Raw genomic sequence first — 27,507 nt, 5'->3', positions numbered from 1 at the left:
TCTTCACTGTCTAATGGCCTCTGTTTAGCAGTGAGTCATTCACTCGTATTCACTTTGTTCTCTGCATGTTGACTGTTTTTAACCCTCCCAACTTCATAGAAAACACTGGAACTCCCCGACCCCACAACCCTTCACTAGGATTGTCCACTGTGTGTGTGTGTGTGTGTGTGTGTGTGTGTGTGTGTGTGTGTGTGTGTGTGTGTGTGTGTGTGTGTGTGTGTGTGTGTGTGTGTGTGTGTGTGTGTGTGTGTGTGTGTGTGTTCTCACCTAGGTGTGCTTGCAGGGGTTGAGCTCTGGCTCTTTGGTCCCGCCTCTCAACTGTCAATAAACTAGTGTACAGAGTCTTAAGCCTACTGGACTCCATCAAATCTACATATGAAACTGTGTATGGAGTCAGCCTCCACCACATCACTGCCTAATGCATTCCATTTGTTAATCACTCTGACACTGAAAAAATTCTTTCTAATGTCTCTGGTTCATTTAGGTACTAGGTTTCCACCTGTGTCCCCTTGTTCGTGTTCCAACTGTGCTAAAGAGTTTGTCTTTCTCCACCCTGTCAATTCCCCTTAGAATTTTGTAGGTGGTTATCATGTCTCCGCTTACTATTCTGTCTTACAGGGACGTGAGGTTAAGCTCCCTTTGCCTTTCCTCGTAGCTCAGATCTCTCAATTCTGGGACCAGTCAGGTAGCTTACCTCTGAATCTTCTCTAACTTCGTCTTGTGTTTAACGAGGTTTGGACTCCAGGCTGGAGCTGCATACTCCAGGATTGGTCTGACATTAGTGGTATACAGGATCCTGAACAATTCCTTACACAAATTTCTAAAGGCAGTTCTTATGTTAGGCAAATTAGCATATGCCGCTGATGATATCCTTCTGATGTGGGTTTCTAGGGGACGGGTTCGGTGTGATATCAACCCCCAGATCTTTCTATTTGACTCTTGCAGGATTTCACCTCCCAGATGGTAACTTGTGTTCAGTCTTCTGCTCCGTTCGCCTAATTTCAATACTTTACACTTCCCTGAGTTGATCTTTAGTAGCCATTTTCTACACCATTCCTCCAGTTTGTCCAGGTCGTCCTGTAGTCTCTGTCTTTCTTCATCTGTCTTCATTCTTCTCATAATTTTTGCATCATCAGCAAACATTGAGAGGAATGAGTCTATACCCTCTGGAAGATCGTTCACATATATTAGAAACAGGATGGGTCCAAGTACAAAGCCCTGTGGGACTCAGCTGGTGACATCTCGCCACTCTGATGTTTCCTCCCTTGATAACCCAGTTATCCTTTCCCCCTCCTGATAACCCTCACCCCCCTGTTGTCTAAGAAAAGTGTGTGTGTGTGTGTGTGAGAGAGAGAGAGAGAGAGAGAGAGAGAGAGAGAGAGAGAGAGAGAGAGAGAGAGAGAGAGAGAGAGAGAGAGAGAGAGAGAGAGAGAGAGGGAGAGGGAGACAGAGAGAGAGAGAGAGAGGGAGACAGAGAGAGAGAGAGAGAGAGAGAGAGAGAGAGAGAGAGAGAGAGAGAGAGAGAGAGAGAGAGAGAGAGAGAGAGAGAGAGAGAGAGAGAGAGAGAGAGAGAGAGAGAGAGAGAGAGAGAGAGAGAGAGAGAGAGAGAGAGAGAAAGAGAGACAGAGAGAGAGAGAGAGAAAGAGAGTCAGAGAGAGAGGAGCTAGTTAGTGTTATATTTAATGGTTCTACCTAACAGGAGCGTCCTGTTGAGGTGGAACCGTAGTTCCTGTTATCAAAGTGTTATCGTACTCTCCTTATCACGGGATTTGTGATATTTGTATTTATTGCTGGCTCACTTGGTGCATATCCTGGCTACTGGGTCACTAGTCTCCCAGAAGTCTCTTTCATTGTACGTTATTGTCTTCCTTTGTGAGTTTCCACTCATGGCCACTCATGTTCATGGCATCTCTCTCTCTCTCTCTCTCTCTCTCTCTCTCTCTCTCTCTCTGTCTCTCTCTCTGTCTCTCTGTCTCTCTCTCTCTCTCTCTCTCTCTCTCTCTCTCTCTCTCTCTCTCTCTCTCTCTCTCTCTCTCTCTCTCTCTCTCTCTCTCTCTCTCTCTCTCTCTCTCTCTCTCACCCACCCACTTGCCCAATAGTGAAGCAATCTGTTCTGTTACAAAGAACGTCGCTTTTCGATCGTATGCATCACATTAGACCACAAATTGTCGTACTCGAAAATAGAAGCGGCTCGCGACAGTGACGTAGTGTCCCGTTTTCTGTTTTGGATCCTCTGGTAGGTTAGGATAAGGACGCTTTAAATTTACCGTTTTCTTGACTTGGGGAACTTTAGGAGGACGAGCTGGGTGAAGACGTCGCGACTCCCATACAATCAGCCGACCAAGTACAGGGGCCTGACAGCTGAGTGGACAGCGCTTCGGATTCATAGTCCTGAGGTTCCGATTTCGATCCCCGGTGGAGGCGGAGACAAATGGGCAGAACGTTTCTTTTACCCTGATGCCTCTTTTACCTAGCAGTAAATAGGTACCTGGGAGTTAGACAGCTGCTACGGGCTGCTTCCCGGGGTGTGTGTAACAAAAACGGGCCGCGGGGATGCTAAGACCTGAAATCATCTCAAGATAACCTCAAGATAACCTCTAGAAGTAGTGGGCTCTGAATACACACACACGCGCGCCTCCAAGATATCCTGCTTACTAAAGCTGTCGCTGTCAGCCACCAGCAGGAGGTGTGGACGTCTGTGAGGTCACCAGCAGGAGGTGAGGACGTCTGTGAGGTCACCAGCAGGAGGTGAGGACGTCTGGGAGGTCACCAGCAGGAGGTGAGGACGTCTGTGAGGTCACCAGCAGGAGGTGAGGACGTCTGTGAGGTCACCAGCAGGAGGTGAGGACGTCTGTGAGGTCACCAGTAGGAGGTGCGGACGTCTAGGAGGTCACCAGTAGGAGGTGAGGACGTCTGGGAGGTCACCAGCAGGAGGTGAGGACGTCTAGGAGGTCACCAGCAGGTGAGGACGTCTGGGAGGTCACCAGTAGGAGGTGAGGACGTCTGTAAGGTCACCAGCAGGAGGTGAGGACGTCTGTGAGGTCACCAGCAGGAGGTGAGGACGTCTGGGAGGTCACCAGCAGGAGGTGAGGACGTCTGTGAGGTCACCAGCAGGAGGTGAGGACGTCTAGGAGGTCACCAGTAGGAGGTGAGGACGTCTGGGAGGTCACCAGTAGGAGGTGAGGACGTCTGGGAGGTCACCAGTAGGAGGTGAGGACGTCTGGGAGGTCACCAGTAGGAGGTGAGGACGTCTGGGAGGTCACCAGTAGGAGGTGAGGACGTCTGGGAGGTCACCAGTAGGAGGTGAGGACGTCTGGGAGGTCACCAGTAGGAGGTGAGGACGTCTGGGAGGTCACCAGCAGGAGGTGAGGACGTCTGGGAGGTCACCAGCAGGAGGTGAGGACGTCTGGGAGGTCACCACCAGGAGGTGAGGACGTCTGGGAGGTCACCAGCAGGAGGTGAGGACGTCTGGGAGGTCACCAGCAGGAGGTGAGGACGTCTGTGAGGTCACCAGTACGAGGTGAGGACGTCTGGGAGGTCACCAGCAGGAGGTGCGGACGTCTGGGAGGTCACCAGCAGGAGGTGAGGACGTCTGGGAGGTCACCAGTAGGAGGTGAGGACGTCTGGAAGGTCACCAGCAGGAGGGGAGGACGTCTGGGAGGTCACCAGCAGGAGGTGCGGACGTCTGAGAGGTCACCAGCAGGAGGTGAGGACGTCTGGGAGGTCACCAGCAGGAGGTGAGGACGTCTGTGAGGTCACCAGTAGGAGGTGAGGACGTCTGGGAGGTCACCAGCAGGAGGTGAGGACGTCTGGGAGGTCACCAGCAGGAGGTGAGGACGTCTAGGAGGTCACCAGCAGGTGAGGACGTCTGGGAGGTCACCAGTAGGAGGTGAGGACGTCTGTAAGGTCACCAGCAGGAGGTGAGGACGTCTGGGAGGTCACCAGTAGGAGGTGAGGACGTCTGTGAGGTCACCAGTAGGAGGTGAGGACGTCTGTGAGGTCACCAGTACGAGGTGAGGACGTCTGTGAGGTCACCAGCAGGAGGTGAGGACGTCTAGGAGGTCACCAGTAGGAGGTGAGGACGTCTGGGAGGTCACCAGCAGGAGGTGAGGACGTCTGTGAGGTCACCAGCAGGAGGTGAGGACGTCTGGGAGGTCACCAGTAGGAGGTGAGGACGTCTGTAAGGTCACCACCAGGAGGTGAGGACGTCTGGGAGGTCACCAGCAGGAGGTGAGGACGTCTGGGAGGTCACCAGCAGGAGGTTAGGACGTCTGGGAGGTCACCAGTAGGAGGTGAGGACGTCTGGGAGGTCACCAGTAGGAGGTGAGGACGTCTGGGAGGTCACCAGCAGGTGAGGACGTCTAGGAGGTCACCAGCAGGAGGTGAAGACGTCTGGGAGGCCACCAGCAGGAGGTGAGGACGTCTGGGAACCCGCCATCAGGAGGTAATATCATGGGCAGAGGAGTGTCAGACGTAATGGTGGAAACGAAAGATCTCCAACCCTTATGCTTCGCCGTACAGATAGCCATACCGGCTACGTCACTCGCCCTACAAAACAAAAAAAATAAATAATATAACGGGCGTCCTACGGCGATGATGTTTGTGCCCGGCTGCACACTGGCAGCGGACAGCCCGAGCACAGTCTGTGTTCTACCAGGAAATGCACTTTCGTGTACCCCTGGAGGTAGAGTGAGGAAGAGAGCAGAGGGCAGCATAAAAAACAGTCATGAAAGAGGAGGACTCGGAGGAGAGGCAGATCAGAGAGGTCGGAAAGAGTAGCACGCAAGGTGAAGAGGTTCCAGTCAGCCCTGGCGAGCTGCCACCTAGGGAAGGAGAGGGGAGGGCGAAAAGAACGTGACAAGGGGATGGGGAAATGGTCACTTATGTAGATCATCAAGAAGCCGCCAGGTGAAGTCCAAATAAGTAGAAGACGGACAGAGAGAAAGATTAAGACAGGAAAGGGTGAGACTGCAGGAGTCAACATGAGTGGGTTCACCAGAATTCAGAAGAAACAGAGAAGAAGAGAGGACAAAAGGTTCAAGAAGGCAGCCCCCAGGTGTTTGTCAGGTCATCGCCCCAGAGGGTATGTCGACAGTTAAAATCACCCAACAGGAGCACAGGCTCTGGTAAGGAGTCAGCAGGTGTTTAAGACCAGGAAGAGAAAGTGGGACATTCGGGGGGAAGATAAATGGAACAGACTGTATACCACTTATTCACAAAGATATTGGCTGCAGAACCCTGAATGGGCGACTGAAAACGGTAAGGGGACGAAGGGAATATCAAGATGGGTCAAGAGAGCAGTAGAAGCATGGGTATGGAAATTGGCATAAAAAACAAAAATATTCCATTGAAGAATAGACAAAAAGAGCGAACAGAAACAGAGATAACAAGAGAGAAACAAAGGCAAAATAGAACACAGTAGACAAGGAAGAACAATAACAGAATCAGTGAAATTAGAATGATGGGGCAGAGGTAAAGCTAGCAAAGATAACTGAGACAAAGAAGCGGGAGGAGGCACCGGAGAGGGAACAGAACAGATCTGTTTTTGGCAGTCAAGGGAATCGGGGCAGGAAGGACAGAAATAGGAGAGGGCACCGGAGCAAGGGCAGCATCCAAGAGAGGATCAAGGACCAAGGCAACCTCCATAGGAGGGACAGGAGATCCTGCCACTGAAAAGGGAGGGAAAGATGGGCTAGTGTTGTAACCGGAAGGTGAGGAATACATCGAAGCCTTCTTACCTGCCGGGGAGGAAGAAGAGGAGGAGCCTGGCTTACGCTTCTGACGTAAAGAGACAGGCATACCATCAGCAATATACTGGGTGATTGCCTTGACAGTTTCAACAGGAGAACGAGAATGGGCAACATGACGAACGCTGGGAGGAGGATGGACAATGACCTGAACAGACAGGTGGCGAGGAGGACCAAGAGATGGAGGGGAGGGCTGAGAAGAAGGAGTGGGGCGAGAATGGAAGGAGGACACAGGAGACAAGGAAGACCGCGTCCTGAGATGGGGCTGCAACAACAATACGGGTGCCAGTATGGATGGAGTTAAAAGGTGACCAACGTATCCACCGAAGGAGGAGGCGAGGACATTGGAGACCAATGCCCACATCTCCAGCACCTGCTGCAGAAGCGAGGAGAGGGGATGTACTCCTGAACGGAACATCTGGCACCAGCAAGAATGACGGAAGATGGAAGGGACCAACCATCAAACGTATCCTGCACAACGTGAAGAGCAACAAGGTGGATATGTTGGTCATCTTTAACTACACTTGTATTGGTCCCCGTGTTGTTGCAGCCCTTTCCAAGCGGCTGCCCACTTGGTGTATTGTCCTTCAATGGAGAAACCTCTGTTCAGATCTCCAAAAATGCCCAATTGAATGCCTGCATTGTCACGATTCTTCTCCCACACCAGGTTGCGACTTGTGTCAGAGAACTTAAAGACTAACACCAGGATATTAAGTATATCCTTGAGGCAACCCGTTCTCGCAAATTTAATAAGTCAATATTGACTTATTAAATATGTGCATAGGTGACATACTTAACGTAATAGTTTCCCTTGAAAAGCTTCATAGAAAAACACTGACCTTACCTAACCTACTTAGTATGTTAAGATAAGCATCTTATTGCTTCGTAATTACAATTATTACCTAACCTATACCTATAATAGGTTAAGTAACAATTGTAATTACGAAGCTATAAGATGCTTATTTTAACATACTAAGTAGGTTAGGTAAGGTCGGTGTTTTCTATGAAGCTTTTCAAGGGAAACTATTACGTTTAGTATGTCACCTATGCACGCAATTAATAAGTCAATATTGACTTATTAAATTTGCGAGAACGGGTTGCCTTGAGGCCCAAAGCCATTCTGTCCTACTGGTGGATACCTTCACTCGAACCCTCCTCATTGTCGTCGCCGTCGCCACCTTGTGACAACAAGGTGCTTATGGAGAAATAAATCATCAGGACAAGTAGGGTCAACATGACTAAGATTAAAATACCTAGTCCATATTGCAGGACCAAATAAGGTGTGGAAAGAGGAGATTGGGAAGGAATGAAGCACGAGCGAGTGTGGAGGTGATGATGCCGAGCCCACGTGTTTAACAATTTCTTCTGCTCTGTTGAATCTAATTTGAAATCTTAATGGGTCAGTGCAGAGTAACAAACCCATTAAGATTTCAACTTAGATTGAACAGAGCAGAAGTTGTTAAACACGTGGGACAAAATCTTACTGATGCAACCATACGAGTCATAAATACTCATACTCCGCCCATGTAAAACAGAAATAAGCAACACTTAGTGGGCCAGCCAGAGGCTTCGGACATCACATAGGAATATCCATAAAAAAACAGTAAGAGAGGGGGTAAAAGGCACAGCTGTGACAACCAGAGATGGAGCCATGTCAAGTGATGAGGTCGTCACAACTGGGGGCTCAACCCAGACACAGAGGTGGGAGGGGAGCAGAGAGAGAGGCAGTCAGCAGAGACCAAGAAGGAACATGGTCAGGGCCCAATGTAGGGAGGGGGGGGGGGGAGGGGGCGGCTACAGAGCACGGTCTTCCAACACGGCCTAACACGGGGGGCTTGGTCTCCCACCCCACGAGTCTACGAAGTGAAAAGAGGGTCAATCATTGGCATTATAACGAGCAGGTAATAATTTCGTCCCCGAATAAGCCCCCTTCCCACGATGGAGCCACAGTTAGAGGATTGGACACCCGACATGCATCCTAAGAATACGCCCCGCAATCGCCACCTTAAGAACCTCAGTCCATCGAGATCAGGTTCAGCAACGAAGGCGAGGATTAACAATAAAAGTTCCCTGTTATGAATTTGCTTACTTGTTACGGGGGTATAGAGTATTAAAGAGGAGCGGGGCCAATAGCTAGAATCAGGATGTATCAAAATTAGTGGAGATCAGATAGGCTCGGCCCCCAATAAGAACATAAAACAATATTAAACAGTGGCTTAAGGTAAATACATCAGTCTAGGATTTGATCACTGGTCCCCTACACAGTAAGAATGGATACTCCTTTAATATTACTTATTTATTAACTTCTCTAACAACCCCCCATATACATTACTATCATAACAATAACTACTTTACCACACTATCTTTGGTTAAAAGCCTTGGTCCACAGAGGCAGGATACAAGGTTTTACAATTAGGACAAGCTAGGGTAAAGTCTACTTGTAAAGAACTCAAAAGCTTGAAGCAGCTCGGGGTAGTAAGCCCCACGTGGTACCTTATCACTACACAAACACTTAGGGATGCCCAAAACACTGGCTTATGCTACACAATATCTATACATATCACACAAGCCTAGCTAGTAGCACGGTTACATAGGATTATACTTAACTTAGCAGTTACGGTAGCTTAAGGTAAGGGAAAGAGAGAAGGAGGAGAATGGAGACAGAGCCACACAGGGAAGATGTTGCCACAACCACAGCCCGAACAGAGAAGAACGACCCAGCGTCCTCCTGCCTCCCACTCACTTACTGCGGGATGGATATTCAGCTGATTGTACAGCTGACATCAACCCAAGTTTACTCAGACCTTCCTTACTAGTTACCTTAAACATTCTAAGAATAGCTGATAATTAGATCAAAGTTATAATTAATCAACAACAAGCTCAGAGTCTGAATGCTCTGTGAGAACCAAGATTCGTCTTACATCTGTCAAGGAAGATAGGAACAAAAGCGCATCAGCACTACTATCAATTAATGTAAAATAATTATTTAGAGCTCAATTTGACCTCTGGTTTCCGACTAAGGAACCCAGGGTCGCAACACGCCCCCTCGCTCACAACAGTCGGGTACCACAGTTCTATGGGTGAAAGAGTGTGCCTCCCCAAACACTCGGGTGTCAAAACAGAAGATGTGTGAAAGAATAATCAAGAATGGCAAAAGGTCAGTGGGAAAGACAATGAGAAAGGAGAAGAGGGAAGGGGAAAATGAAGCATAAGTAAGCGGAAGTAACCACCAGCACAATTAGTGATGACGGCAGCAGGAGCACAAGGCCACAAAAGGACAGAGGACCGTCCCATGGAGCATCACACCCCGGCAGCCGCCCACCAAGTTCCCTCACGACGACAACGGGCTGGAAAGGAAGGTGGAGTAAGGGATTAAGTGAGTGAAGTAAGTGGTTAAGTGAGTGAAGTTAGGGGTTAAGTGTGTGAAGTTAGGGGTTAAGTGAGTGAAGTTAGGGGGTTAAGTGTGTGAAGTTAGGGGTTAAGTGTGTGAAGTTAGGGGGTTAAGTGTGTGAAGTTAGGGGTTAAGTGTGTGAAGTTAGGGGGTTAAGTGTGTGAAGTTAGGGGTTAAGTGAGTGAAGTTAAGGGATTAAGTGTGTGAAGTTAAGGGGTTAAGTGTGTGAAGTTAGGGGGTTAAGTGAGTGAAGTTAGGGGTTAAGTGTGTGAAGTTAGGGGTTAAGTGTGTGAAGTTAGGGGGTTAAGTGAGTGAAGTTAGGGGTTAAGTGAGTGAAGTTAGGGGTTAAGTGAGTGAAGGTAAGGGTTAAGTGAGTGAAGTTAGGGGTTAAGTGTGTGAAGTTAGGGGTTAAGTGAGTGAAGTTAGGGGTTAAGTGAGTGAAGGTAAGGGTTAAGTGAGTGAAGTTAGGGGTTAAGTGTGTGAAGTTAGGGGTTAAGTGTGTGAAGTTAGGGGGTTAAGTGTGTGAAGTTAGGGGTTAAGTGAGTGAAGTTAGGGGGTTAAGTGTGTGAAGTTAGGGGGTTAAGTGTGTGAAGTTAGGGGGTTAAGTGTGTGAAGTTAGGGGGTTAAGTGTGTGAAGTTAGGGGGTTAAGTGTGTGAAGTTAGGGGGTTAAGTGTGTGAAGTTAGGGGGTTAAGTGTGTGAAGTTAGGGGTTTAAGTGTGTGAAGTTAGGGGTTTAAGTGTGTGAAGTTAGGGGGTTAAGTGAGTGAAGTAAGGGGTTAAGTGAGTGAAGGAAGGAAAGGAACTATCAGAGGAAAGCACCAAGCCATTACGGTTAAACAGCATTTGGAAGGGGGATCAGGATAAGGATTTGGGATGGGACAGTGAGAGAGTTCAAGTAGCTTGCCTTGCTGAGGGAGCCGAGCGGACAGCACGCGGGACTTGTGATCCTGTGGTCCTGGGTTCGATCCCAGGCGCCGGCGAGAAACAGTGGGCAGAGTTTCTTTCACCCAATGCCCCTGTTACCTAGCAGTAAAATAGGTACCTGGGTGTTAGTCAGCTGTCACGGGCTGCTTCCTGGGGGTGGAGGCCTGGTCGAGGATCTGGCCGCGGGGACACTAAAAAGCCCCGAAATAATCTCAAGATAACCTCAAGATAGCTTCCTTGTTAAAGAGGGGTTCGAACCAGCCTCTCGTGCATAAGGGATAAACAAAGACCAAGATGTTTAAGTTTCTCTGATCATACAAAATATTTATTTCCTGTATCTCTTTAATAAAGCAATCATTGGTGTGCTTTATAATGGCTTCAACATTCCTAATGTGGAATGTTCATCACAATTTATGGAACGCGGTGGTCGGTCCACCACCAGCCACATTGTAGGTCCATTTACAATCATCTTTTAGGTGGATCAACAATTCTCCGCCTACAATGGAACATTGCAGGGTGTGGTCTTTAAGGATCTTGTTGTCCAGGGGCCAGATTCACGAAGCAGTTACGCAAGCACTTACGAACCTGTCCATCTTTTCTCAAACTTTGGCAGCTTTGTTAACAATGATTTTTTTTGAGATATATACAAGAGTTGTTACATTCTTGTAGAGCCACTAGTACGCGTAGCGTTTCGGGCAAGTCCTTAATCCTATGGTTCCTGGAATACGATCCCCCGCCGCGAAGAATCGTTTTTTCATCCAAGTACACATTTTACTGTTGCGTTAAACAGAGGCTACAGTTAAGGAATTGCGCCCAGTAAATCCTCCCCGGCCAGGATACGAACCCATGACATAGCGCTCGCGGAACGCCAGGCGAGAGTCTTGCCACTACACCACGGAGACTGAAAAATTAAACTGATTAAACAGTTAATGAGCTCCAAAGCACCAGGAGGCTGTTTATAACAATAACAACAGTTGATTGGCAAGTTTTCATGCTTGTAAACTGTTTAATAAATGTAACCAAAGCCGTCAAAGATTGAAGAAAGATGTACACGTTCGTAAGTACTTGCGTAAGTGCTTCGTGAATCTGGCCCCAGGTTCGTAAGAGCTTGCGTAACTCCTTCATGAATCTGGCCCCAGTAATTTATAGCCCGCTGCTAAACCCGTCATCATCAACGTCCAGAGACCTGTCTCAGGTACTTTGAAGGATCGAACTGGAGCAAGATCCTGCTCTCTAACACCAAAAGGTATCTTTCTTCATCTTCTGATTTTACCTTTCCTCAGCTTCTGAGTGTCTGTATTCTCGCCTATCAGTTCCAGCAGGTTGTCTGTTCTCGTGAAACTTACATAAATATGTTGGAAACTTTTCTTGTTGAGGTGTACATTATCATTTTTTACACTATTGTATTGTGTCTTTATTTTCTTTATTTACTTGCATACGACTCAGAGAAGTGATTCTTTACAGCATTTTATTTTATTTGTCTAGTAAATATTTGTGTTCTTTTGTGCACTTTATGATATAAGTTGGCAGCAAAGGAAAAGATACAAATAAATACATCCTCTGTTTATCTTGTTATAGTTGGAATCACAGAGACGATGACAATTCGTAAGCACTTATCGTTTCGTAAGTGCTTGCGTAACTACTTTTTGAATCTGGCCTTTGGATTTTGCTAATTACCTAAAATACCTCTGACAAGTGTAGGAAAACATCGAACCTTTCCCCTCGCCTCTCTGGCAGCCATTTTGTCTTATCCGGTGCAAGCGTGCCAACTGTTGCCACTCCAAGTCCCCTGCCCAACCACTTGGGCTGGACGGTAGAACGACGGTCTCGTTTCTTGCAGGTCTGTGTTAAATCCCCGACCGTCCACAAGTGGTTGGGCACCATTCCTTCCCCCCGTCCCATCCCAAATCCTCATCCTGACCCCCCCTTCCAAGTGCTATATAATCGTAATGGCTTGGCTTTATACCCTGATAGTTTCCATCCAACTCCCCTTTACTGCAGGTGACGTAACCAAGAGATACCATCCTATGCCACCAGCACCATGGGACGACCTCAACACTAACCAAAGAACCCAACAGGTTTGAAACCTGTGACTTCTCTGGCGCACTGATGTCACACTTTTGGACCTAGAAAACAGGTTCTCATTGACCTTCATTAACTTTGATGATTTGAATCATCAAATCATCTCAAGATAACTCTTCGCCTAGCTGGCAGTTCCAAGGGCGAAGGATTTTACAACTTCCCAAAAAATTATCTCTTGGTTGAAGAATGTCTCCTTATTGTATTTTTATTATGTCTCTGATGTTATTATTTACTTACACTATTAATTCCTGCAGTCACTGTTAACGTCAGTAAAACCATTCATGGAGCTGTTCAATTCACCGTACATCATTATGCACTGTCATTATATTAATCACTGGCAGTACTATTGCCCACAGTATTGCCTGATATCAGTCAAGCACCAGTCACTAATTAACAGTTTCACAGCTGTCTACAGTGCTGTAATTTACAATCATCCACATGCACCGTACCCTGTACCTCACTGTAGCACTGTTCCACAGTCATTCAGGAACCTCCATGACTTTACTATAAGTGAGTTAGGTCTCCACACCTCTTAGTACTTAATTGGGTCATGATCTCTCATTGCCTCAACACCATATTCACTGTAGACTCTGTGACATGATCAGTGAGGTTGTGATGGACTGCACACAGCCACAAAATAAACGAAATTGCTAACAAAATTATATTTTTCTGTCCCGACCAGGATGCCCGCATATGAGGTCTTGAAGTGACCTGCCCTGGTGTCTTGAAGTGACTTGCTGTGTCACTAAGGTACCATTCCCCTGAAGTGACTGGCAGTACTGACCTGATATAGCCTGAGTCCGTCTGCTGACGTGAGGCTGTAAGGTGTATTGACCTGAGAGAGGCAATAGAGGAGCGAGGATGATGTCGAGACTGCTGAAATTGTTGTCCTGGATGGGGCTGTGGTCAGCACCTCTGGTGGTGCTCAATGCCAACGCCCCACCGACGGAACTCACACCAACACCCACCCAGATGGTCGAAATGACCTCCAAGTTCATGAACATGTAAGTTATCATATTTAATTATAATTATTATAATTGTTAATATACATATATATATATATATATATATATATATATATATATATATATATATATATATATATATATATATATATATATATATATATATATATATATATATATATAGTGTGTGTGTGTATCACGAAAATATACACGTGATTAAAAATGTGACAATGTCAGACCACGGAAGAAAATTAAACAGGAATTTCCTTAAGTACTTTCGTATATTAATACAAATACGTGGTCTGACACTGTCTATATATATATATATATATATATATATATATATATATATATATATATATATATATATATATATATATATATATATATATATATATATATATATGTGTGTGTATATCACGAAAATAAACACGTGATTAAGAATGTGACAATGTCAGACCACGGAGGAAAATGAAACAGGAATTTCCTTAAGTACTTTCGTATATTAAATACATCTTCAGAAGGTATCTTATACCTTCTGAAGATGTATTTAATATACGAAAGTACTTAAGGAAATTCCTGTTTCATTTTCCTCCGTGGTCTGACAGTGTCATATATATATATATATATATATATATATATATATATATATATATATATATATATATATATATATATATATATATATATATTAGTATAATTTGGTAGCAGTCTTTCTTATAAAGAAATGTTGTTAAATATGACCAAAAAAGTAAGATTAATAATTCTAACACGAATTTTCTCAATATTTCTTATGTTTCTTTTTACTGTCTATGGTAATTGAAAACTCAATTCTCCAAAATTCATTTTTATTTCTAGTCTGACGCGATGCTTGAACGCGTTTTGTAATAACGTATTACATTTTCAAAGACTTTAGTTAACACACACACAACTTGTAACCTGAAAACTCTTAACAGAGTTTTACTAATTCTAACGCGTAACAATATATAAACAGCTTGTCTTATATACTCGCATTTGGATGAGGTGATATGTTGAAACTGTTTTGGATGAGATGAACAAACTTTTGACCAACACAAGGCAGAACACGGTTCAAGGGGTATAAATTGGATAAGTGAAAGGGAAGAATGGAAGTAACTGCAAAGGGCCTATTGGCCTATACTTCCTCTTGATGCTTCTATATTGGTAAGAAGTCTTGAAGTGGGTAGAATATAGTTGTGCAATAATTGGCTGTTGATTGCTGGTGTTGACTTTTTGATGTGTAGTGCCTTGCAGATGTCAAGCCACCTGCTATCGCTGTATCTATCGATGATTTCTGTGTTGTTTGTTAAGACTTCTCTAGGTAATGGTCTGGTTGTGGGAAGAGATTATATGTTCTTAATGGAGCCCTGTTGCTTACGCATTGTTCATCGCCTGGAAAGAGATGTTGTTGTCTTGCCTATATACTGAGTTCTTTGGGGCTTACAGTCCCCAAGTGGGCATTTGAAGGCATAGACGACGTTGGTCTCTTTAAGGCATTCTGCTTTGTGTCTGGAGAGTTTTTCCATGAGTAGGTTGGTCTTTTTTTGGTTTTATAGTAAATGGTCAATTGTATCTTCTGATTTTTGTCTGTAGGGATAACGTCCCCTATTAACAATATCTTTCAGGACCCTTTCCTCTGTTTTATGAGCTGTGGAAAAGAAGTTCCTGTAAAATAGTCTAATAGGGGGTACAGGTGTTGTGTTAGTTGACTATTCAGAGGTTGCATGGCGTTTCACTTTCCTTCTTATGATGTCTTCGACGAAACCATTGGAAAAGTCGTTGTTGACTAGGACCTTCCCTACCCTACAGAGTTCTTCATTCGACTTGCTTCCATCCTGAGATGTGGCTGAGAGCACGCTCGACGTAAGCGTTGACAACACTTCTCTTGTACCTGTCTGGGCAGTCACTATTGGCATTGAGGCACATTCCTATGTTTGTTTATTAGTGTAGACTGCAGTGTGGAAACCTCCGCTCCATTCCGTGAGTGTTACATCTAGAAAGGGCAGCATCCCATCCTTCTCCATCTCGTAAGTGAAACTCAACACAGAATTCTGCTTGAATGCCTCTTTCAGCTCCCGCAGACGTCTGACATCACGTACCTGTGTAAAAATGTCGTCAACATATTTGCAGTATATGGCAGGCATCAAGTTCATGCCAACTAAGACGTTCTGTTCGATGGTACCCATGTAGAAGTCAGCAAACAGGAAACCTGGGGGTGAACCCATGGCGACCCCATCTACTTGTTTATACATGTGCCCATCAGGCTCAAGAAGGGTGCCTCTTTAGTTCAAGCTTCGAGTAGTTTCCTTAGAATGTTTTCTGTTATGTCAAGAGGAGTACAGGCAGGATCACGATACACTCTGTCCACTATCATACCAATTGTTTCATCCACAGATACTTTGGTAAACAGTGATTCTACGTCCAATGAGGCTCTTATCCCTGTGGCCCGTGTTCCCGCAGTAAGTCAACAAATTCCTTTGGAGACTTCAGGCTGAAAGCACAAGGTACATAAGGAGTCAGCAAGCCGTTGAGTCGCTTCGCCAGTCTGTATGTGGGTGTGGGTATCTGGCTGATGATTGGCTGAAGTCTGTTTCCAGGCTTGTGTGTCTTGACATTTCCATACGCATACCCAGGTTTGTATTCCCCAATATTCTGTTATTGGGGAATATTTACTTATTATATAAATAATAATCTGTTTACGGTTAACAGATTGATCAAAACTGTGAATGCCAAGAAATCATGGACTCCACCTGCCAAGGATTATTGGGGAATACAAACCTGGGTATGCGTATGGAAATGTCAAATTTGTCTAACTCCAAAGGAATTTGTCAAAATCTACACTAAGGAAACAAACATAGAAATTTGCCTCAATGCTAACAGTGACTGCTCAGACAGGTACAAGAGAAGTGTTGTCAACGCTTACGTCGACCGTGCTCTCTGCCACAGCTCAGGATGGAAGCAAGTCGATGAAGAACTCTGTAGGGCAAGGCAGGTCCTAGTCAACAACGGCTTCTCCAATGGTTTCATTGAAGACATCATAAAAAGGAAGGTGAAATGCCATGCAACCTCTGAAGAGTCAACTAACGCAACACCTGTACCCCCTATTAGACTATTTTACAGGAACTTCTTTTCCACAACTCATAAAGCGGAGGAAAGGGTCCTGAAAGATATTGTTAATAGGAACGTTATCCCTACAGACAAAAATCAGAAGATACAATTGACCATTTACTATAAAACCAAAAAAAGGACCAATCCTACTCATGAAAAACTCTCCAGACACAAAGCAGAATGCCTTAAAAGAGACCAACATCGTCTATGCCTTCAAATATCCACTTGGGGACTGTAAGCCCCAAAGAACTCAGTATATAGGACAAGACAACAACATCTCTTTCCCAGGCGATTAACAATGCATAAGCAACAGGGCTCCATTAAGGAACATATAATCTCTTCCCACAATCAGACCATCACCAGAGAAGTCTTAACAAACAACACAGAAATCATCGATAGATACAGCGATAGCAGGTGGCTTGATATCTGCAAGGCACTACACATCAAAAAGTCAACACCAGCAATCAACAGCCAATTAATGCACAACTATAATCTACCCACTTTAAGACTCCGTACCAATATAGAAGCATCAAGAGGAAGCATAGGCCAATAGGCCCTTTGCAGTTACTTCCATTCTTCCCTTTCACTTATCCAATTTATACCCCTTGAACCATGTTCTGCCTTGTGTTGGTCAAAAGTTTGTTCACCTCATCCAAATGCGAGTATATAAGACAAGCTGTTTATATATTGTTACTGCGTTAGAATTAGTAAAACTCTGTTAAGAGTTTTCAGGTTACAAGTTGTGTGTGTGTAAACTAAAGTCTTTGAAAATGTAATACGTTATTATGAACCGCGTTCAAGCATCGCGTCAGACTAGAAATAAAAATGAATTTTGGAGAATTGATTTTTCAATTACCATCGACAGTAAAAAGAAACACAAGAAATATTGAGAAAATTCGTGTTAGAATTATTAATCTTACTTTTTCGGTCATATTTAACAACATATGTTTATAAGAAAGACTGCTACCAAATTATACTAATATATATATATATATATATATATATATATATATATATATATATATATATATATATATATATATATATATATATATATATATATATATATATATATATATATGTGTCGTACCTAGTAGCCAGAACGCACTTCTATGCCTACTATGCAAGGCCCGATTTGCCTAATAAGCCAAGTTTTCATGAATTAATTTTTTTTCGACTACCTAACCTACCTAACCGAACCTAACCTAACTTTTTCGGCTATCTAACCTAACCTAACCTATAAAGATAGGTTAGGTTAGGTTAGGTAGGGTTGGTTAGGTTCGGTCATATATCTACGTTAATTTTAACTCCAATAAAAAAAATTGACCTCATACATAATGAAATGGTTAGTTTTATCATTTCATAAGAAAAAAAATAGAGAAAATATATTAATTCAGGAAAACTGGACTTATTAGACAAATCGGGCCTTACATAGTAGGCTGAGAAGTGCGTTCTGGCTACTAGGTACGACATATATATGTATATATATATATATATATATATATATATATATATATATATATATATATATATATATATTGTGACGGTAACGCGTTGGTGTTCGGCTGTTTAAGGCTAGGGGTATGGCCTCGTCACATAGTTATAAAAAAAAATAGAAAAACTGGAACTTCGTCTGTGGTAAGGTAAGGAGAAGACACACAAAACACAAGTAAATTTTAACAATGAAATTTTAATTACGTTAAATAAATCAAAACATGAAAAAATGGACAAACAAATTCTTATAATAAAATCAATCAATCAAAATAATAAGAATAATTAAATGACACAATGAAAAGTTACGTTAAGGCAAAATAACAAGAAGTGCAACACAAAATTAAATGGGAGGTGCTGGAATATTGGCTTTAAGCTATCACCTCTCTCAGTACACGCTAACGTCTAGCTAGGAGGAGTGATAACAACGAAAGCACTGAACATTCTGAGGTCTGAGGTCGTGGCGACCCCAGACATCAAGTAGTATGGGGGGGCGAGTGCAGGTGCAGCCAGACCGGCGACCAATCAGCGGGGCCGGTAGCGATCAACGAGTAGTTTTGCGGTTTGAGTCTGAACAGGTGTCTCTGGCTGCAACGTTTTGCGCTCTGGCAAGCCTTGCTGGTGTTGTTGTCGTTGTTGGACATTTCTTCCATAGTAGTTTTATATAATTTCAACGACGTAATTATGGAGGGAAGAGCAGGCTCAATCTCTTGAAGGAGATTATCGTCACAACTCTCCCCCGAAGCCTGCGGTTCTGGAAGAAGTACGTCGTTATGTGGTGGAGTAATGGATGGAGTCGCTTCTACTTCATAAACTCTGGAGAGATCATGGGCTAAGATGTTGTCAGACTCTTGGTATAGTGTGTCTCCAGGTTGAATTTCTGCAGTTAGCAAGCCCATAGTAGAAGACGTTGAGATGAGAAGTGGGCGTGCTGCAGGAGGTGTAGGGTGGTGTGGTCCGTGTTGATGGTGGACCGAGCACTTTTCAGGTGTGGAGTGAAGTGCTGAAGCTTCAGGATGAGGAAGAGTAGCTCCTTGCCAATTGTTCCGTAGATCCTTGTAGCAGTAGTCGCTGACAGGTGTATTCTTCTCGCCTCGTTGCTGCATCACGACACCACCAACGTCGGTACCCCTAGCGTCGACATGGAGGATGAAGGGTTTATCTGACGAGGTGAGAGTGGAATTAGAAGAGGGCAAAGGAGCACGATTATTATCCTGAAAGCATTTGGGAAGATCATTAAGGATTTCGGAATTAGAAAGCGCTGACTCTTTGTTAGTGCTTTCGGGAGGAGAAGCTGGGAAGGTCTCACTGTGGATGTAGGGTTCTGTGAAGGTAGAACAATTAGTCAAGACAGTGGGAGGAGTACCATTATATTGCTTCAGGAGGTTGACGTGGCACAGCTGGGTCTTCCGCCGCCTATCTGGAGTCTCTATGACGTAGTTGTTGTTGCTTCTGCACTCTTTGACGCAGTAGGGTCCTGAAAATCTGTTTTGTAAAGGTGAACCTGGGATAGGGAAATAGGCAAGGACGAAGTCTCCCGGCTTGAATTTTCTTACTTTGCTGGTCTGGTCGTAATGAGTCTTCATTCTCACCTGGGCTTTCAATAGATTATCAAGGGCAAAGCGGTGGACTCTCTCTAGAATGTGTTGAAGGTTTTGAAGAAACTGGGGCACATTCTGATGCTCACTGAAGGTGGCATCTCTGAGAGAGTCTTTGAAAGCCTTAAGGGGAGTACGGCACTTACGGCCGTAGAGCATCTCATAAGGAGATACTCCTAGGGACTCATTGGGGAGACTTCTGAAAATACACATTATTAGGTCAATCTGCTTATCCCAATCCTTTGAGGTTTCACTACAAAACTTTTTCAAGAGTGCTTTGATGGTCTGATGACTACGTTCAAGAGAACCCTGTGAAGCAGGATGATAGGGGCTGGACAATACCTGTTTGATGTTGAACTCCTCCAGTGTCCTTTTGAAGAGATCACTGGTGAAGTTGGTACCACAGTCACTTTGAATCTCCCTGGGAAATCCGTATTGAGTGAAGATCTTCAATAGATGTTTTATAACCGTAGCAGCCGTGATGTTCTTCACTGGAACTGCTATGGGAAATCTGGTGGTAGGACACAGGATGGTTAGGATGTAGGCGTTACCTGAACTGGTCCGAGGTAAAGGACCAACACAGTCTATTATGAGTCTGTGGAAAGGTTCCGCAGGCACCTGTATGGGAATCAGTGGTGCTCTGGGAATGGAGACGTTCGGTTTGCCTGCCATCTGACATGTATGACACTGTTTTACGTACTGTTTGACGTTATTTACCATACCTGGCCAGTAGTAGTCTTGACGAATCCCATGGTAAGTCTTGTTGAAGCCGTAGTGGGAGAATGCTCCGTGGGCCAGGTGTAGAATAGTGGGCCGCAGGCTGGTGGGAATCACAAGTTGTTCGATGTTGGCCCAATCGTCCTCCTCCTTCAGTTTACTGGGTCTATATCTGCGGTAGAGCAAGTCGTTCTCTAGGAAGAACCCAGGAATACTGTCGGGTTGAGTCTCAGCCTGGAAAAACAATGGTGTTAAAGTAAGATCTTCCCTCTGCAACTTACGGAACTCCAACTTGGTCAGATGCGGGGGGAGTTTCTGAGGGTCTTGAGGGACAGCGGTAGCAGTAGAGTCAGCTGGCTGTGGACGTGCGGCTTGTGCACGGGTGGTCACGAGAACCGGAGGAGAAACTTCATCACTCTCTTGAACCTCTGCTGGAACATACTCAAGAATAGGGTTTATTGGCACAGAGTTACACACCTGGGGTTTGTCCATGACGATCAGGTTGGTCGGTTGCAGGTCTTCTGCCAAGTCGTTGCCTAGGAGAAGTTGCACTCCAGGCATGGGAAAAGGCTTTTCCCTGACGGCGACTTGGACTTCCCCGTTCATGTAGGGACAATCCAGGTGGACTCTGGCGAGAGGGTATGGAGTGGTAGCAGTGAGGTCAGTGATGAAGACGGTTTCTCCGGTGTAGACGATGTTGGGCACAGCCGACTTCAAGATGATCGATTGTAGAGCCGCTGTGTCCCTCAAGATCTTCAATTTGAAACGTCCCTCCGGATTTGAACCGTTGGCAGAGACAGTTCCAGTATACAGGTGGTTACTGAAAAGAGAAAGATCATTAACATCAACACCAACATTCATCACAGGCTTACCGGACTTAGGAGGAGTTGGTTTGGGTCTTTGTTGGTCAGTGGTTCCCTTGTATTGAGACTTACCACACTTGTCTATGGTATGTCCATAGAGTCTACAATACTTGCAGTACAGTTGTGAACCAGCTTGATCGGGGCTCACCTTCTCGTAACTGTACCACGACTTCTTACTGGAGGATGGTTCGGGTGTCAGCCGGTGGATGAGGCTGTAAGTGTCAGCCGACTTAGCACACTTCAGGTAGTCGGTTTCTTCTTTATCTGCTAAGTAGAGGCGGACAGGAGGTGGCACACGTCTCAAGAATTCTTCAACAAGCATCAGGTTGACGAGTTCTGTAAAAGTAGAGACATGTGCTGCTTCCAGCCATTTCATGAAATACCTCCGTTTCGTGTTAGCAAACTCGAGGAAGGTAGTGGTACTTGCCTTCAGGTGGTCACGGAATTTCCTTCTATAACTTTCGGTGGAAAGTAGGTAGGCGTCCAACACTGCTTGTTTCAGAGTGTAGTAGTCATTCTCAGATGCCAAAGTACTGAGTGTGACTGCAGCTCTACCTGTAAGATGGACTCTGAGAAGTGTGGCCCATTGGTCGACAGGCCAACTGAGTTGATTAGCAAGGGTTTCAAAGGTGGTAAAGAACACATCAACTTCTGCTTCTACAAAGGATGGCATTAACTTACTTGCATGTGATATATTAAAACTGACGGGAAGATTGGCAGTAGCTTGCTGGCGTTGAGTGAAGTGTGAAGTTTCCAAGGCGATTTCGCGTTGACGACACTCTAGAGCCAGAGTCGCTTGTTGCTTGTCATGTTCGCGTTGCATCTCCAACTCGCGTCGTTTGGTTTCAAGCTGTACTCTTTCCCGCTCCTGGAGTAGTGCAACCTCACGTTCCTGGAGGGCGAGTCCACGTTCGTGTTCTTCTCTCCTCAAGGCAGCTTCACGTTCTCTGAGGGTGATTTCTCGTTCTTGTTCTTCCCTCCTCAAAGCAGCTTCGCGTTCTTGTTCTTCCCTTCGTATGGCAGCTGCTCGTTCTTGTTGTTCGAGGGCTTCCCTTTGTTGTTCGCGGGCTTCCCTTTGCTGCTCACGTTCAATCTTGGCCAGTTCCAATTGGAGTTTCATCGTTGCCAAATCAGTTTTTCCTGCAATATAGTAAGTTTCATGAGTTTCAGAGTCTATCTTACCTTGCTCTAAATAGTAATCCAGCAGCAGGTTGTGTAGGTCATTTTTGTTGGCTTGGTAGGGAACTTCTAGTTGACACTCATGTGCAAGAGTTTGTAATTCAGTCTTCTTGGCACGACTTAAAGTCCCTATTTCACCTGCTGGATTTGTACGGAAAGCTTGGAGACGAAACATGGTGAAATTAGCAAATAAAGGTACACGAATATTCAATAGTGAATGTCAGAAACAGGACAACGTGGCAACTGATACCTATCCTGTGAGATCTTTAACAATTAAAGTTAAGTAAAAGATGTTAAATGATTAAATTAAATCAAGGGCGCAGGAAATCTTGTACCCGGTACTCATGTAAGAGGATAAGGGCAAGAAAATCCTACTAACAAATGAAACAGAGTTTCGAAAACAAATGAAACAGTTAAATGCTTCAAAAGTAAAATTGGTAGTCCAAGAATGTAGGCATACCTTGCCACGTCTCTATAGGACATAAAGCAAGTTTTTCCTACTGAATTTAATATGATACTTACAGAATTAGCGAACTTTTGTGCTCTGAAAAAATAAGCTAATTCCCTACCGTTGTATGTATCATCATCTCTGACTGACGTGTAGGGGTGCGAGGTGTCAACTGGTGACGAGAACTGCTGCTGAGGTCCCAATTCAGCAACTAAAGTTCGAGCTAGAGGAACTATGGCCCTCTTTGTCCTCCTACAGTCAGATTGCAGAAGATTGGGTACTCTTGACCCGGGGCAGACCACAGTACCAGGGTACCAATATGATGATCTGTCAGAATGAGAAATATTCAAGGGACATAGATGGTAAATACGAGTAATAACACGGAGGGAGAGATGACCAATTAAGAGTATGACTGCGGCCTACAGTCACCACGTAATCCAAAGTTGTCTCACCTTCACCATATGTTACTCTCGTAATGCACAATACACCGCACCTTATAAAAATGAAATTGAATATGAAAAATAGTAAAGCTACGTTAACAAAGTTAAATACGCTTACCATAAATTACCACTTGGCACCAGTACCTGAGTGAAGCTCCCGGACAGGCCCCCATATAACTTGTGACGGTAACGCGTTGGTGTTCGGCTGTTTAAGGCTAGGGGTATGGCCTCGTCACATAGTTATAAAAAAAAATAGAAAAACTGGAACTTCGTCTGTGGTAAGGTAAGGAGAAGACACACAAAACACAAGTAAATTTTAACAATGAAATTTTAATTACGTTAAATAAATCAAAACATGAAAAAATGGACAAACAAATTCTTATAATAAAATCAATCAATCAAAATAATAAGAATAATTAAATGACACAATGAAAAGTTACGTTAAGGCAAAATAACAAGAAGTGCAACACAAAATTAAATGGGAGGTGCTGGAATATTGGCTTTAAGCTATCACCTCTCTCAGTACACGCTAACGTCTAGCTGGGAGGAGTGATAACAACGAAAGCACTGAACATTCTGAGGTCTGAGGTCGTGGCGACCCCAGACATCAAGTAGTATGGGGGGGCGAGTGCAGGTGCAGCCAGACCGGCGACCAATCAGCGGGGCCGGTAGCGATCAACGAGTAGTTTGGCGGTTTGAGTCTGAACAGGTGTCTCTGGCTGCAACGTTTTGCGCTCTGGCAAGCCTTGCTGGTGTTGTTGTCGTTGTTGGACATTTCTTCCATAGTAGTTTTATATAATTTCAACGACGTAATTATGGAGGGAAGAGCAGGCTCAATCTCTTGAAGGAGATTATCGTCACAATATATATATATATATATATATATATATATATATATATATATATATATATATATATATATATATATATATATATATATATATATATATATATAATATGTGTGTATATCACGAAAATAAACACGTGATTAAAAATGTGACAATGTCAGACCACGGAGGAAAAATGAAACAGGAATTTCTTTAAGTACTTTCGTATATTAATACATCTTCAGAAGGAGTGATTTTACAGATCGAGTGATGGCCGTCTGCGCTGTCCACGTATTGTACCTCACCTCACTTCACCATTCTTTCCTGCCTATTTATACCCATCACTCGATCTGTAAAATCACTCCTTCTGAAGATGTATTAATATACGAAAGTACTTAAGGAAATTCCTGTTTCATTTTTCCTCCGTGGTCTGACATTGTCACATTTTTAATCACGTGTTTATTTTCTCTTAAGAGTCGTGTGTCCCAGTGGCCTTCCTCTTGCCACTGTAACCGATGGTGGGAAACAGCTCTGGCTAGGTTACATATTGGCCATACCCATTTAACTCACAGTTACTTAATGGAGTACCGCCCTGCTCCTTATTGTCCAAATTACATTGTCCTTCTTACGGTAGTGCATATCCTTGTTGAATGTCCTGACGTTCAGGAGGAGCGTGTGTCTTGTTTTCCGACCGTCCCTCGCGGTCACTTGTCCCCTCGATAGAATTCTTGGCGACTCGGATACTTTTGATATCGTTCGTCTTATGCTTTTTTGTTCTCATATTGGCATCCTTGGTGATATTTAGCGTCCTCTGATTATCCCGGACATTTGATGGTGCTACACAGCCTTCCCGGTTTGGTGCCGTCTTTTGATAATTACTTACTTACTTACTTACTTAAAAATGGATAAAGTTTGTACATACCAGTACTAACATTAAGAAGATTTGGACACTGATTAGAGCAGACTCAATCAAATTCCGTTCCACGAAACCACCACAATTGGTAATGCTTTTCGCCTCTTTCCAGTTAATAGTGTGTGTGCAGATACAATGCACTAGACGTTTGGGCAGTTCTAATACTATAAGCATGTTCTGACAACCGCAATTGTAAGGACTTTCCTGTTTGTCCAAGGTACACAAAATCACAATCATTGCAGGGAATCGAATACAAACAACCTCCTGTATCAGGGGAGTTATTTATTAAATTGGACTTGATCGTACTATTAGTGAACACCAAATTGATATTAAGTTTCTTAAAAACCGGAGACAGTTTTTCAAGTCCACTCGCATAAGGTACCACTAATGAGTTACTTATTTCTGGTTTCGCTTTGGGGACGTGATTATAAACCGTACGCTTGGCTTGTCCGAACGAGCAATCCAAAAACATCTTAGATATTGTAAACTCTTCCCCAATTTCATATATTTTACAGATTGCTCGTTCGGATAAAATTTTGTCCGAACGGGCAAAACTTAAATTTTGTTGATAATTTTTCATTCTAAATCATTCCTCCCTCCCTTCCCTCCCTCCTACTAACCCTCTCCATATCCACAGTCTGTTAGACAACTTCGTCACTGAGGAGGGCAAGAAGGTGTCATACCTGGCGCTGGAACACAGCTCCCTCTATACCACCAACTTCCAGGAGTTCGGATCCCTGCTCAAGAGAGTCGACCCCCTCGCCATGAACGCCACTGAACGCAAGTCCTTCTTCATCAGTATCCTTTTGTGTTGGTTAGTGAGGCGTGGGTGATGACTGTGTTTGTTAGTGAGGCGTGGGTGATGACTGTGTTGATTAGGGAGGCGTGGTTGATGACTGTGTTGGTTAGTGAGGCGTGGGTGATGACTGTGTTTGTTAGTGAGGCGTGGGTGATGACTGTGTTTGTTAGTGAGGCGTGGGTGATGACTGTGTTGGTTAGTGAGGCTTGGGTGATGACTGTGTTTGTTAGTGAGGCGTAGGTGATGACTGTGTTTGTTAGTGAGGCGTGGGTGATGACTGTGTTGGTTAGTGAGGCGTGGGTGATGACTGTGTTGGTTAGTGAGGCGTGGGTGATGACTGTGTTGGTTAGTGAGGCGTGGGTGATGACTGTGTTGGTTAGTGAGGCGTGGGTGATGACTGTGTTGGTTAGTGAGGCGTGGGTGATGACTGTGTTGGTTAGTGAGGCGTGGGTGATGACTGTGTTGGTTAGTGAGGCGTGGGTGATGACTGTGTTTGTTAGTGAGGCGTGGGTGATGACTGTGTTGGTTAGGGAGTCGTGGGTGATGACTGTGTTGGTTAGTGAGGCGTGGGTGATGACTGTGTTGGTTAGTGAGGCATGGATGATGACTGTGTTGGTTAGTGAGGCGTGGGTGATGACTGTGTTGGTTAGGGATGCATGGATGATGACTGTGTTGGTTAGTGAGGCGTGAGTGATGACTGTGTTTGTTAGTGAGGCGTGGGTGATGACTGTGTTTGTTAGGGGGGGTGTGGATGATGACTGTGTTGGTTAGGGAGTCGTAGGTGATGACTGTGTTGGTTAGTGAGGCGTGGGTGATGACTGTGTTGGTTAGTGAGGCGTGATTGATGACTGTGTTGGTTAGTGAGGCGTGGGTGATGACTGTGTTGGTTAGTGAGGCGTGGGTGATGACTGTGTTTGTTAGGGGGGCGTGGATGATGACTGTGTTGATTAGTGAGGCGTGGGTGATGACTGTGTTGGTTAGTGAGGCGTGATTGATGACTGTGTTGGTTAGTGAGGCGTGGGTGATGACTGTGTTGGTTAGTGAGGCGTGGGTGATGACTGTGTTTGTTAGTGAGGCATAGGTGATGACTGTGTTAGTTAGGTCGGACCTCACACACCTGTCAGCCTTCAGTGCCACACCTGTCAGCCTTCAGTGCAGTCCCATCAGGACAGTGGCACCCCCCCCCCGTCTCACCACAAACACTAAACCTTAACTACCCCACCGACCTGTACAACCTGCTGACCATCCACGCCCTGGTGTCCATGACCAGCCTTCCCACCAGCACTGTCAGCGTCACAGACTTCTGGAGGAGGTACGCCTACCAGGTGGGCCCCTTTACCCTGCACCTCGACGACCTGGAGCACGGCGTCCTCAGAGGTGAGTCCTGGGCCCCCTGCTGACTTGGGGGGCCTCAGAGGTGAGTCCTGGGCCCCCTGCTGACTTGGGGGGGGCCTCAGAGGTGAGTTGTGGGCCCCCTGCTGACTTGGGGGGGCCTCAGAGGTGAGTCCTGGGCCCCCTGCTGACTTGGGGGGGTCTCAGAGGTGAGTCCTGGGCCTCCTGCTGACTTGGGGGGGCCTCAGAGGTGAGTCCTGGGCCCCCTGCTGACTTGGGGGTCCTCAGGGGTGAGTTGTGGGCCCCCTGCTAACTTGGAAGGGCCTCAGAGGTGAGTCCTGGGTCCCCTGCTGACTTGGGGGGGCCTCAGAGGTGAGTCCTGGGCCCCCCGCTGACTTGGGGGGGGGCTCAGAGGTGAGTCCTGGGCCCCCTGCTGACTTGGGGGGGCCTCAGAGGTGAGTTGTGGGCCCCCTGCTGACTAGTGATGAGTTGTGGGCCCCCTGCTGACTAGGGGTGAGTTGTGGCCCCCTGCTGGCTAGGGGTGAGTTGTGGGCCCCTGCTGACTAGTGATGAGATGTGAGCCCCCTGCTGACTAGTGATGAGTTGTGGGCCCCCTGCTGACTAGGGGTGAGTTGTGGGCCCCTGCTGGCTAGGGGTGAGTTGTG

At 45.3% G+C, this 27,507-nt stretch overlaps 1 protein-coding gene across 1 annotated transcript in view; it reads left to right on the top strand.

Annotated features, from left to right (window-relative positions):
- LOC123772835 (uncharacterized) overlaps nucleotides 1–27,507 on the top strand; it is a 328,724-nt gene that overhangs the window by 16,201 nt on the left and 285,016 nt on the right. Inside the window, exons 2-4 of the mRNA XM_069323215.1 lie at nucleotides 12,827–13,148; nucleotides 25,349–25,509; nucleotides 26,735–26,887. Of these exons, the coding sequence (XP_069179316.1) occupies nucleotides 13,006–13,148; nucleotides 25,349–25,509; nucleotides 26,735–26,887 (457 nt within the window). The 5' untranslated portion in view covers nucleotides 12,827–13,005. The remainder of the gene's footprint in view (nucleotides 1–12,826; nucleotides 13,149–25,348; nucleotides 25,510–26,734; nucleotides 26,888–27,507) is intronic.

This window comes from Procambarus clarkii, chromosome 12 (assembly GCF_040958095.1).
Source record: "Procambarus clarkii isolate CNS0578487 chromosome 12, FALCON_Pclarkii_2.0, whole genome shotgun sequence".
In the NCBI taxonomy this organism is placed as follows: domain Eukaryota; kingdom Metazoa; phylum Arthropoda; class Malacostraca; order Decapoda; family Cambaridae; genus Procambarus; species Procambarus clarkii.
Note: the sequence above shows the minus strand (reverse complement) of the source record. Positions and strands in the feature narration are given on the sequence as shown.